Source organism: Aphelocoma coerulescens (assembly GCF_041296385.1).
Source record: "Aphelocoma coerulescens isolate FSJ_1873_10779 chromosome Z unlocalized genomic scaffold, UR_Acoe_1.0 ChrZ, whole genome shotgun sequence".
In the NCBI taxonomy this organism is placed as follows: domain Eukaryota; kingdom Metazoa; phylum Chordata; class Aves; order Passeriformes; family Corvidae; genus Aphelocoma; species Aphelocoma coerulescens.
This window is the reverse complement of record NW_027184085.1, coordinates 23,256,160-23,270,301: the sequence shown is the minus strand read 5'-3', so window position 1 is coordinate 23,270,301 and position 14,142 is coordinate 23,256,160. Positions and strand designations below refer to the sequence as shown.

Here is a 14,142-nt window from a genome sequence, read left to right as displayed (position 1 = left end):
AGCGAACAGTTTTAGTAGATGGTAAGAGAGATGTAGTCATTTCCTTATTTCAAGACCAGGTTAACTGTTTGTTCCTGTCACAAGTGAGATGCCATACAGATTCACAAGACTAAATATTTTGAGTCAATCACATTAAAACCTGTCATTAACCAACAATTGTATCAATTCCACTGACATTCTGTATCACAGTATTTGGATGAAACTGATTAATCTGCAAGTAACAACTGGAAATTTGACAGGGCCAATGACTTTCTTGGCTGATAACTGTTTTTGCTTGCATATATATATATAGGAACTTCAGAAAATAATGTAAGAAACCACATTGCTTCTCACAGGTGATACAACTGGAGCAGGCTGCTTATTATAGGAAACAGAGAAAAAAGTTAACCCCCCCTGCCAAAAGCTTCTTTCAAGTACTGTGCTTTAAAAGGCTACCTCTTCCCTTTGAAACAAAACAAGGGAAGGACAATTTCCTCTAACTGTGTACAGTAAAATCTAGACATTTCTATGTACATTCAAATAATGAGCTGCAGAGCACTTAGGCTCAAGTTACTATCTGCTTAGGATTATATACTACAATATAATTGGGCACCTTCTGCCTTAAAGGTATGGATAGTAAAATTTTCCCTAATACTATCAAATGTTGATGAATTTTGGACTAACAAATTAATATTAAAAGATGGTCCTACTCTGAATAACAGATAATCTTACCTGTGTATGTTATCTTGACCAGAAGGGACTACACCCAGGTTTGCCGCTTTCACTACCCTCTCAATTATTACAAGTCTAGTAGAGTTCTGTGGAGCAACAGCTATTGTAGCAGATGTCTCATTCATTCCTGTCAGCATTCCTGAAACATTAAGTATTTCATTATGAATACTTTAAAATTTGCTTGCTTATTAAGCATTAAACCAAAATAGTAGACATCTAAACAAACAAAAAAATTGCATTAAAAGTGAAATAATTAATTCAGAAAAAAATTTTATAAGAACTCACATAATTACCTCAGTTTAATGTCTTACTTGCAATGACCTATTATCAGAAACAAATTAGTAATAGCGGAACAATGATATGTGTGATACTAATGCAACTGTGAAACCAACGTAGTTCTTTCTCAAAAAAAGCTTAACTTAAAAGAAGAACGCAAATGCAGAAATTAAATACTAAGTAAGACTGATTTGGAAAGGTTCAGCTTAAGTAAGACTATATACAAAGACCCATTATAATCTTTTAATCATACATTTAATTATAATTCCGTATCCAGTTGCTAAAAATGATCTTGAAATTCAGACAGTAGTAATTAGTTCACTTTAGTTATTTAAGAGAAAGTCAGCACATTAGAAACTGGGAAATACAGCTAGTATCCAGCTCTCTAAAATATCAAGATAAACTATTTGAGTAAAATAATTTGAACATCTCTGTGAAATGGAACAGAAATGTCAGGATTATATCCAAACATACGACAAAGTAAAGAAGGATGTGCCATTCAAGGACATTTTAACAAAACTCACACTTTTCTATCAATATCCATTGTTTAAAAGAATGATTTGTTGGATGCTCATGTTGATTAAAACACAACAGTAACTACAACTTGATACTGCGTGTGCCTTTTTACAGTATGTTCAGAAGCTGAAAATGCAGACAAACAAAGGAGCACAGTACTTCAGGCAGAAATATGAAGCATCTGAAGCAACACTAACAATGAAAACAATGGAAAAGTCTCAGAAGGCTAATGTTTTAGGGCTGCACATACAGCTTGAACCCAGAGGAAACAGTAGTACCAAGATGCTTAATAGAGCAATTAAAACAATAAATCCAACATTTTAATGCCCTGGAATGTGCTGCTGTCACAGAATAAGAAATATGAAAGTAAAAATGGAACAGCTGATAAGTAAAAAATAGGATATTTTTGAAGAGAACAAAAACAAACATACAACTTTTATAACAATCAGATTTATCTTGGGATTAGAATTCTGTTTCAAATTGTTTAACTATTAGGCAAAAGCTTTACAAACTACATACGCAGACTAAAACTGCTTTTAAGCAGAGCATGGGGACTGACATAACACTGCTGAGAGATGTGTGTACTTATTTAGGATTTAAACCTTCTCCATTAAGCTCTATTGAAGAGCAAATGCTGAATAAATGAATGCAACTATGTTTATGTTAAAAGCCTGTTTCCCGCAGCATGTAATTAAAGGAAATGTTGTACAAAGCCAGTACTTTTGTCAAGCTCCTGTAAATGGAAAGATGGATAGCACTCAGAGAAGTGAATGCATTGCTTCATATTTAACCTTAACACTCTTGTCATTAATGGTTTGTCTAACTTGTTCTATAAAAGACAAGGTACTGCTCCATTGAAGTAAAATTAAAAAAATCAACTAAACCATGCTTTTCAGAACAGAAGATTCATTATCGTCGACTAATGTATTGGCATAAAGCAAAGTAACATCCTATCAAGTAAGGCACACATTCAATCTGCTTTTTCACCCCCCTTTATTTTTAACTCATGCTGTTTTATTGTTATAGGCAATTTGTACCACTCAGCATGACAGTGTAAACTGAATCAAGATTAATTTACATGCAAAAGAACACTTAGGAGAGCAGCGTGGTAAGCAAATGTATTGTCTCGATTGCTGAGGTGGAAAAGAACCTGGAAATAAAAAAGGGTACTCTAATTAAGGAGCATCAAATATGATTGCTTGGGGTAGTCAATGGCCAGAAAATGGTAAATGTCCAACCATTTAAAGAATTAGCATCTTGCTTGTTAGGAAAACAAATTTTATATATATAATTTTAACAAAATTAGGGAAACTATCTGTTTATTTAACCAAGATTGGGTTTTGTTATTGGTTTGGTTTTTTTAAATGTGATTCAGGTATACACTTCTAAAAAAACGTTGACAAAATTATTTTAAAACATGTCTCTTGAGAGAAAAAAAATCTTGAAGTAGTTTTAACTGCCTATTTTAAAAACACCATCATAAAAATTCTGATTAATATCCAGCTGTAACAATCACATGACACGTTTAATATTGCTTGAAACATGAGAATCTAAGAACAATCTAGCCCAAGCACAAAGCAGCAATTAGTCTGGGTTAACTACCTGATACAATGAAATAACTGCACGTATTTTAAATAATAAAAGAAAATTAAATTGGAAAAATTACAGTGATGGGTAACAAGGTATGTTAGCCAGCAGACTAGTCCTATTCTGAACTGAGGGAAGGAAACTTTTGCTACTGATTTTTAAAAACAACAGACAAGTTGAAATTTGGATAGAGTTCCCAATAATAAATGTTCCACTCATTCAGAATCCTTGCTATGGCAACTTGAACTTTTATGGTGATGCGATGTAAAACAGGGTATAAAATTCTGAGGCCTGATGGATCAGAAGACATATTTGAGCAGAAAAGTAAAGAGTGTTTGACAATACCATTTTTATCCACTCATTCCAAACTGTCAATCACAACAACCACTAACTCAGCTGCTGCTCTGGGGAACTACTTTACCAGAGGATTCCCGAGCTCAGAAGGGAAGGAAAGGGGAGATGGTGTAGCAAAGCTAAGCATATCATGCACAGCATGTGGACAAGAACAGCTTTAGAGGTTCTGCCACTATACCACCAGATAACTTTCAGAGCCATGAATATTCAATAACCTGTCTACTCCTCTCTCTTTGTGCCACCAGGAAGAAAATGGACAAATACAAATGTAACAGACAATGCAAAACAGCAGAGTGTAATTGAGTAAAGATGTGTAGCAATGAATTGTCTTCTACACAGCAGTAAAATACCAGCTATTTCCTCTTTAGCATTCTTATTAGGTTACACATGCAATTTAGATGTAAAAATCCTTAAAACCCATACATATTTTCATTCTCTCCCAGTGTTACCTTGCATTTCTAATATTCCTCTCATTCCTTCATTATTTTTTACCTATCTGTTTTGGTCACAAATAAAACCAGGCAGCACCAGGTAAAGGACTTGAAATACGTTCAAAACCAAACAAAAAAAAAAAAAAGGAAAAGAAAAAGCAAAGCATGACAAGTGAAAAACAAGTTATATAAATCAGATTCATTTGAAGAATACAGGCAAATTGAAGTTAAACACAAAACAGAATAATATATACCAACTTCTAAATTGCCCTGCATTTATTATTGTAATTTTGATTTTTCATTCAGCAAGAACACAAAGTAATTCTTCCCCTATGCTTCCTGTTCCTAGATCTTTGTAATAAATACTTATGCAAAATGTAGAATTGAGACCTCTGTTACCAAGAATATTCTGATACAGCTGATATCCACACGAGAAAAGATGCAATAGGAAAGGTTTTTAAACCTGTGGTAAATTTGCCAGCCTGCAAAGTCCTGCTTCAAAGAATGAATTCAGGAAGACAGAACAAGCGATACAGAAATGCCAAGAGACCTTCATGGATTTACAAATACTTCATATAAACAAATTTTCAAATAGCTTTATTCAGAGTAGCCTTTCTGCTCTATTAAACATAGCAAACAGCTGCCAGATTTATTCAGACAAATAATCAACAACCATAGAAGTAAAATGGCAGAAGAAAAAGGAATTTTGGCAACAACTCCACAGAGGACCACAGCTATTCTCCAAGTACACTTCTTCTATGTGCTCATGGTTCTGTATGGCCAGTCAGGAGGAAAAGAAGCCCTCAGTCACAGTAAAGCATACAAAAACTCTATCAGAATACCACAAAGCAAGCAAACATAAAAACAGGGAGGCAAGAAGCACAGTAACTTGCCTTGTTTTCACTACAACCTCAGCTACAATTTTTAGAAGGGAATAGTTTAAAATAAATGTGCCACAGCCTCATTCAATCACTCACCTTGGTTTGCTGAGCAGGTATAAAGCAGAAAGGCAGGCTTTAGCCAGCAAAGGGTAAGAACAGCAAATAAGTATCAATTGGTTACGAAAACAAAGCACAATCCTAACTTTTCACTGCAGCCATAAACTTAACTGCAAATGATCTAGACAGTATTTAAACTGCTTTCTCAATAACTCAACAACACAAAAGCAAAAAAATGCTCAAAAGCAATAACTAATAGTACATAACATTATTCATTGGTGTTCTTGACTGCATGATGGATATACTGAGTTTCTGAGCCTTATACAATGAGACAGGATCCCATGAGCATATTCTCATCTCAATGTGAAGAGACATACACATGTAAATCCCCATACATTGAAATAGATGAGTAAACACTACTATCTTTGAGTGCATCCAAAATGTAACCACTTATATTTTAAAATATCCAAGAATCATATCTAAATTAAGGACAGAAGTATTGACTATTCCATTTAACATGTGGTCAAACCTAAGCAAAATTTTCTCTAATTATTTTGAATCAAATATTCAAGTCACTAAAAGCTCTTATGGGGGGTTTGTGTCTGGACTAGCACCAAAGACTTACATTCTTTAAAGACACAATATTAGTAGAAGGCAGAAGTATAAAAACCATGTAACCATTCTAAAACAGTATTCCATCAAGAGTATTTTTTAATATATAAAGTGTTTGAAACTGAAAAGATCAAAATCATCTTCAAAGTTGCTGAGGAACAGGTACACTAATAGAATTTAAAATTAGTATTGGAAAAAAGAATAGTAAAAACTGATGCAATACCAATGTATAAATGGTTTATTTCCTTGAGCTGGCATCCCAAGTTTCTGCACTACTGCTAGTAGGAAAGGCACTCACACTTCATGATAGGAAGCCAAAACTCTTTGAGCTGAAAAACTGTTTCACGGTAAAGGGTGGGCTTTGACCCTTTAAAGACTGCATCATATCACTGCACATCCTCTTTAAGACATTTTTAAACTACTTAGTATTGTCAGACTGAATACTAACAGTGGCTAACTCAACCACCTACAACTGGAAGCACTTGCTCCATGCTTGGAAACTGAAAGGCATGTAGCCCTCTTCCCATCCAAATATATTTACTGAAGTGCTGAAGTATTTCTCACCTTGCTCCTTCTTAAAATCTTTCTCTGACATAGTGACAGGCAAGAGCAGTTCTCCAACAGAGGGTTGAATGTTAACGTTGAAATGATCATCCTTTGTGCTAGAAAAGAGAAATTACAGATAATAAATCAAGTGCTTCAACACAGATTAATACATACATATCAGCTCCAAATTTTCTGTGAAATCTTTAAAGTCTTAAAATCTATAAGAACTACCTGTATGATTTCCACCTTAGTAATTAGTAAAGCTGATCCATTTCCTCCAGTACAAACATGGTATGCATGGTCTTGTATTTCTGAAAATGTAACTTTTACTCATATCAATGTTTATTCGTAATCTACAAAGCATCACACTCAAACTAAATGCTTGCAAAGAACAATTTATTGTGCATTTTATAAATCCTTTAGAAGAACTGTTACATGTCCCTTCACCAGCTACAGCTGTCCTAGAAATACAGCTAAAGATAGGAAAGGTGTAATTCCAGACAAAAGGATGATGCTGTCTGAAAAAAACCCACAAACACTCCAAACAAAAAAATACATTAGTAAAGAAGAAATATTTTTGATAACTTCAATTTTACAGTATTTGTTATATTTAAACAAAATCACACAGCATACTGGTTAATGTAAAGGCATGGTGGAAAACTGTAGAACTTGAGGCGGTTTTCTTAATGGCAGAGTTTCATAATACTATCAAATGTTATACATTTCTCCTTAAGAAATAAGTATCATAAAGTGAACTTCCTCTGACTATCCATTCAATTCTCTAAGTTTCTAACTATTTTGTCTTAGACTTCTTCAAGGCTACAGAAACTCAAGATACATTCACTCTGCTATGTTTCATTGACTAACTGTACCATAAGGGATTTGCCTACAAATTCAGGATCAGTACATCCACTTGGAATCATTGTTAATGCTTTAAGGTCTGAGAAATTTTTAGAAAAGAACGCTTTTCTTTTTTTTTTTTTTTTTTTGCTCTTGTACCAAATAGCCAATATATATTGATTGGTGATATGCCTCAGATATCTTACTTAAATATAATGATACAATCATTTGAATGGAAAATATATTTCATCAGTTAACATCCCTGTTATTTAAATTAACCTAAAACATGTGTTACTGATATTTTTATAAGTCTGCAACTTCAAAGTTCTGAAACAAGATAGGCTGATGGAAAACAAACAGCACTACAGGCCAGTACTATAGAAAACACATGAGTCTCCCTCCTAAAGATGCAAGACAAGCCACCTGGAAACAGAAAAGCATATTGCAGTCCTACTACTCAAAATTCTAATACTTATCATAATTACCCATTTTCAGAAGGAAATGCCTAGGAACTAGTACATTCTTGTTTTCTAGCTTCTGATGTGTTATCATTATGCTTATCGGTGCAGTCTCAAGTATGGGCTGTTCAAATAAAACTGGACATCTATGCTTTTTTGAGAACTGCTATTTAGTAAACATATGGGGGAACAATCCCTTCAAACTTGCTACTACTTCCTTTATAAAGAATCATTTATTAAGCGCTGCTTTAAAAAGCTAACAAATTCAAACTTTTTTTCCCCCTGTACTACTTTTTTCCCCTGTACTACTTTAAATGCCATCCATCTCTAAAGTCATTATTATAATAAAAGACCAGGGATTGTTTGATTGGCTAGCCTGATTAAGTGCACAGTAAAATAAGCAAGAAGTATTTTTTTCTTTAATTTTTCCTTTGAAAAGTGATTAAGAACTCAATCAGCTTAAGAGCTGATGGAAGGGTCTTTAATCAACCGCCTCATTAAATTTTTGCTGTTCATATCTACTACTTGGACTATAAGACTAACACTTCCAACAATACCTTCACTGACACCGTTCAACTTATTGTTCACCAATGTTACATTTCATATTTAAGCAAGATGTGCTCTACATAATTCAGCATGAAACAGATAAACCATTTTGTGTACAATGATTTATGTCCTACATTGACTGGAGGTGCCATTTATACATAATCTTGACTGATCACATCAATCATTAGATTGCTTTAATGCTTATAACAATATTTTCACAATAAGAAGGAATAAAAGCATGATTACAGCTTGGGTTTTTTATGTCTGTAACTGCTCAAGAGGACCACTTGACACCTTCTGCTGTTAACAAACATGCCACTTCCATTTCCTCTAGTGAATAAATAGATAATACATATTCTTTGATAAAACATGAACTCTTCATAGCCTACAAACAGAAATTCTGATTGCTAGTTGTTCTTCAAAACCACTTTGTTCTTAATTTCACTTTAGTCACCATCTGGGCTACTTTGCATTACTTTAATTCCAGCGTGCTTCAGTAAATTTCTTTCTCACCTAGCAAAATTCACCCCTCCTAACAGATTCTCTTTATCAGACACTTCACAGATTAAATATACAGTTTTCGTTTATTGATCTGCATCTCTTTTATTAAATCTTTATATTAGAGAGCTCATAATAGCTAATTTAACAAAAGTTACTTCATAATTCCATAGAACCACAAAACAATTCAGAAGGGGCATTAGGAATTCACCTGGTTCTACCTGTTGCCTAAGTAAGGGCCACCTTAGCCCACTTTGCTCATGGCCTTGTCCATTTGAGCTCTGAGTATCTCCAAAGATGAAGATTTAATCAGATATTAAATGGAGAAGTCTGAGAATAAAATTGAGGCTTGCAACACAACTACTTAACTTCCCCCAATACCTAGGGAACTAAATTTCAGTGTATTTAACTCATTCATTTATATTTTCGAGACTGTAATTAGTATAAAGGATGCTTAAACAACAAACTACATTAACTTCTAAAAATCTGCTGGAGAACTGGTCCAAGATGCACTGAAGCATCTCTAAAGTGGTGTGTCTTTCACTTTCCTGGAAAATCAAGGTGAAGAAACTTACTGGAAAAAATACCCAAAGGTTCTCACACCAACAGAATGTGTTTTAAGGTTTCAAAAATGAAAGACTGCATTTTCTGGTATCAGCAAGTGCAGCTGGTAAGTTACAGCCTTAGAGGGACATGAATACTTAATGAAAAGTCCTTAGAAGAAGCTCTAAAAGGATCAAACAGTTGGGGATGTCTGACAACAGTACCTTGCCAATAGTACCTTGCAAAACCTGTTATGTATTCAATTGTGAACTTATAGGCAAACAATATTAGAAATTGTTACTCTTACTTATTCCTTAAAAACTATTAAACTGTACATATTGTATTTTTAAAAGACTTACATCACTTCCATGATTCAATTTCAAGGATCACATGAATTTATCTTCTGATGCACGTATCATGATGAACAAATGAGAGACAATAATGCTCCCATAGGAACAAAGGGAGACTTACTAGCTCCATGATAAATGACACTGCAAGACTAACATTCAACCCTTTAGAAGATGCACAGTTTAAAGTTTTCTGTAGATATCTGCAGATGGAGTGGGAGCAGCTAGCACCTGTCATTTGAAACCCTTGGCTATTCTCCCTCTCTTCTCTCAGTTTGTTGTTTTGTTTTGTTTTGTTTTTTTTTTAAGAATTGGCTCTGCAGGGTTCCTGGTAAAGAAGTTTTCTACCATAACAGAAGACTTGAGAACAGTGATGGCAAAATCTTCTTCAAAACTAAAGTAAATACTAACACTTGTGAATGAGTTCTATTAAAATTCCACAACAGCAGTGGTAAAGTCTTAATTTCCAAGGTTTTAATAAATTATTATTTTAAATAGACTGGGGAATGTTCTTCTTGCTCTTTATACTATCCTTTTTTGTTTCACTCCCAGAGCAGCTGAATATATCTATCCCAAACCAGCATACTATTTTTGTCTTGTATTCACAAAAATCTCCACAAATGATCAAAAGAAGAACATAAGAGGAAGAGCAACACTAAGAGAGAATTAAGTTCCTGAAAAATAAAACATGGAATAGAGAAGTATCAGAGACTTGATTCATAGTCTTGCTGAAGAAAGGAAAGGACTGCATCCTGCTTTTATGGGAAAAAAAGGCCAAAGCAATAGAACAAATGAAAGCAGTTGTACATGTCCAGCCTTGTTTATTCCAGGTCAGTTATTTATCTTGGCATAATTGTGTTCTGGAATAGGGCCAACTGACTACTTTAGAGTAATGAAATAAAGAGAAGAGTACCAGATTGCTTGTCTTACATCTATAAGCAACTTGGTGATCTGCTGACAAAGCACTAGGGAAGGAAACAGCAAGAAAAAAGTGAAAATGCAAGTGACAGTGATGTGAAGACAGTCCTGCATCTCTAACATTAGCTTTTAATATATTCCATAACATATCCCACTACATAATTTTAATCAGATGCTTTTGTGCAAGCATCGACACCTGAATGCATGCTTGCACTCAGCAAAAATACTGACTGCTACCCAACCGACCCTCTTAATTTACTCCGCTTTGCAGGTAGAAGTTCTGCTTGGGAAGATTTCTACATGAACACAGAGTGAAGTAAGTGAATTTCATGCTGCAAAAAATCTCTTCCTTTGAAAATAAAATTTAGAGCAAAAGCTTCTACAGTAAGACGGAAGTCGCAGAGAACAAATTGAACAAAGTTTTCAAATCTCATTCACAGAATTTACTTCATTTAAGAAATTGCTAGATTCTTTCAGCTATACCAAACTTCTGGAGTAATCAGCAAAATGTTTTCTTTATATAGTACAGGACAGATTAAGTGAACAGTCTTTTCTATCAGCATAACAACTGTAGAAGAGTATGTATTCTCCTCTTCACAAGGAGAGGGTCCTTCTGATGACACTGGGACGTAAGAAATGCCAATATAAGGTAAACAGTTAATAGCCTCTGTCATATGTCATGCTATTTTCCAATTATCTAATTATTCTGAAAAAGAATGGAAGGCACAGAAGCTGTTGCTTTCATTTGATTTCTCTTTCTTCTTGGGAGCTCTGATTGTATTCTTTGTACTTAAACCTTGAGAAAACTAGGGAGAGAGATGCATGGCATGGACATCTCCCCTACACCAGTTTCAAAGAAAGCTAAACAACTCCCTATATACTTTTCAAAAGAACAGAAAAAAGGAGAGAACACATACTCCATAAATTAATTTTATGTTTAGAACTGTGTTTCTTTCATGGTTTTGGGAACAGCCAAGATAATCTGGAAAAGAGGGGATGAAAAGAATAAGAAACAAGAAGTAAAGACAAGCTCTCCTCTCCAGCTTTCAATGTTGTAAAAGGACATCTCCCCTTTGTCTTTAGTTATTCGTCAGATACCTACAAGAAATCGGAGATTTGCCTACTGAGTTTTACAAACACAGACAGGAATTCATAATGCTAAATACATATAAACAAAATAGAATAAGGGCATGTATATGCTGTAACTCTCTGTCTCTATAACCTTACTTGTCTTCCATCTTAAGGGATTCAAATATTTTCATTCCAAGGATCCATGGCCAAATTCTGACATGGCAAAGCTCCCAGATCTTTGTTCAGACATCTCAAAAAACTAGTAAGCTGAGAGAAAGACTTGAGAATATCTGAAAAGTAGAGACATGCAAGACAACAAAGATAACACAAGAGACAGTGGTAGGACTGTTGAAATGGTGAACACTAGGAGCTCATAGATTCAAGAAAGAACACACCGATGTGGAAAGCTTTAAAATCTGACATGGGGAAAAAAAAAGAAGTAATTCCACAGTCAGTGGAATACTGCAGATTGTCTGTCATATCAAGGATCCATTCCAACCTTTCCTCTGCTCAACTGATGCCTACCTGCTTAGCTAAGGCTCAGGTCTCTTACTTGGATGGTGAATATACTAAAATTTAACTAGAATTCAACAAGCTAGCAACCTACATTGCAGGTGAGTTAGCCAATAACAAACCGCTTTAAACTTCTAAGCTGTGTATATCCTGCTTGCAAAATGACAACAAAGTAACACAAAAACAGAATAACACTCAAAAAATCTTTTAAAAGACCAAGTTCCTCCATTTATTCCTCTTTAACTTTCTGCTTGAGAGGCATTATCATGCAGAACACCAGTGTGGCTGAAATAGCTGCCTCTGCAAGGAGGTGGCACAAGAAAAATAACAATGAAGAGATGTTCTCCTTACAAGTACATGCTGTGAACATCCTAATACACATTCTAAATAAACGCATTAGGCACAGTTTTCAAGTTAAGGCGCTTTACCTCATTTTAATTAGATGTGTGATCTTGGTAAGGTTTGCTTACAAAAAATAGTATTTGAGAGGGAGGTCTTTCAAAGCTCATTCCTTCAAACCTCTATAATGCAGTTTCTCCTTCATTGTCCTTGACTTGTACAACAAATTCAGAAAAAGATCTAAATATTGTATGACGCATGTTAGTTTTTTTTTCTTTATATAGTTTGTATTTATCGAACCACTAGTACAACAGCACATCCTTAAGCAGAAGGGTAGTGTTTGCTATGCAAAACACACAGTCCATGATTGGCATCTAAGACCAATTGATCTACCCATTACCACTATGTCCCTACCCCCACAAGCTTTACTACAAAGCTATTGATTTAAACACTGCCGATCGGTTTCCATTTTCTGATTTTGGGCAGGCCAATTAAGAAAGTGAGTAATTGTGATTACACTGCTTCAGGATCAATTACATTTGATGCAAGATAAAGTGCTCCTCTAAGAACAGCGTAAAGAAAATTGTTATGATCAGGAACACTTTACTGCTGAACATGCTTCTAGCAAAAACACAAAATAACTGACATCTTTCATAGAGACATGTTAATAGGAAATATGAGAATATCATCACCTTTGTGTGCACAGTATTTCAACTATGTTTTGACAAACTTCTAGAAGTCATTCCTTCTTTTGGATAACAGCTTTTTAAAAAGTATGACAAGTTACAAAGGCTGTAGCCGAGTTCTTTGAGACATTGCTCCCAAAAAATCACACTGCACAATCTCTTCAGTGATACTGAAGATCAGTAGGATTTTGAACAAAATATATTTTCAGAGTAAAATAGCAAATTCAATGCAAAGAATATTTTACCTATTTTTATACTATTTTCTAGGAACTAATGGCAAAGAAACAAGGCCCTATCAATTAGCAAAGGAACAAAGTAAGCAATTCCTATCCTTAATTTAATTTTAAACTTAGCTTGAGCGCTTTGTCATTGGACTCACATTGTCTAAATCATTAAAATGAATACACCACTGAGGTCTGAGGCAAATCTATTTACAGTGATGTTACTCATAGTCTGGTTGGTGTTCAGGAATATTGATCTGTCTTGTTTGTCTAATAGGAAAATAATAAACAATTACTAGGCAATGTTGGAGAAAGTAATCAGTTTTTATATATCACTAATACAGCAGACCTCCCAAAACATAAAGGTGATGATCTGCATAAAATCAATGTGTTATGCTACATTGCTTATCCTCATCACTGCTAAGATTCTTAGCAATAAATGGTGTAAGTTAAAAATCAAATCATTGCTAGACTGAAAATATGTACTTAAAAGAAAAATAACTGCTTTATTTAAAAAAGAATGTTCCTCCTTGATAAGCTGAGTGTATTCTATTTTATAAAACTCAAAATATATTTGGGAAAAGAGAGTCTATAATTTTGAAGTAATTTTGAAATTGCACTGCCTACAAGGCAACCTCCTTCCCAAACAAATATCAGGCAACAGTTCAAAGCTGTTTCCAGATTCCAGCAAACAGCATACAGACCGGCTGTAACAACGTGATGTGCATAAACTACATGCTGCAGACATTTTGCCTGGAGTACAAATATGTGTAAACTGACTATGCAGGAGCATCCATTGTACAGGGAAAGGTTGGGGAAATGGACAGAAAAAAATCCAATAGTAAAACCTCCTTGCCCGTAAAACAAGAAACATAATTTTAGCAGTGGTACTTTAGGAGTCACTTGGGTACATGTCTATTATTAGGATTTTTATGATATTATTATTTTCATCTTCAATAACCTGTAAGTTGAACAAGCTGTGCTTAGTAGGAGTACGCTAAAATTGCTACAGAAATTTTCTAAAGGACTTTCACAAAGGGTTTCCCTGAAAGTGAAATGCAGCTATGTGAATGTCCATTCAATATCCCTTTTTTTGTGCTGCATATTGAAAGCAGTGCTTCTTGCAATAAAACATGTAAAAAACCCATTATTTCAAAATATGTTAAAAAGAAAAAAATTGTGCAGATCTGT

General features: G+C 34.5%; 1 protein-coding gene across 1 annotated transcript in view; it reads right to left on the bottom strand.

The window, feature by feature from the left end:
• Positions 1–14,142, bottom strand: part of AP3B1 (adaptor related protein complex 3 subunit beta 1) — a 154,960-nt gene that overhangs the window by 12,691 nt on the left and 128,127 nt on the right. Inside the window, exons 25-26 of the mRNA XM_069001009.1 lie at positions 5,990–6,087; positions 712–850 (exon numbers count right to left, since the gene is read on the bottom strand). Of these exons, the coding sequence (XP_068857110.1) occupies positions 712–850; positions 5,990–6,087 (237 nt within the window). The remainder of the gene's footprint in view (positions 1–711; positions 851–5,989; positions 6,088–14,142) is intronic.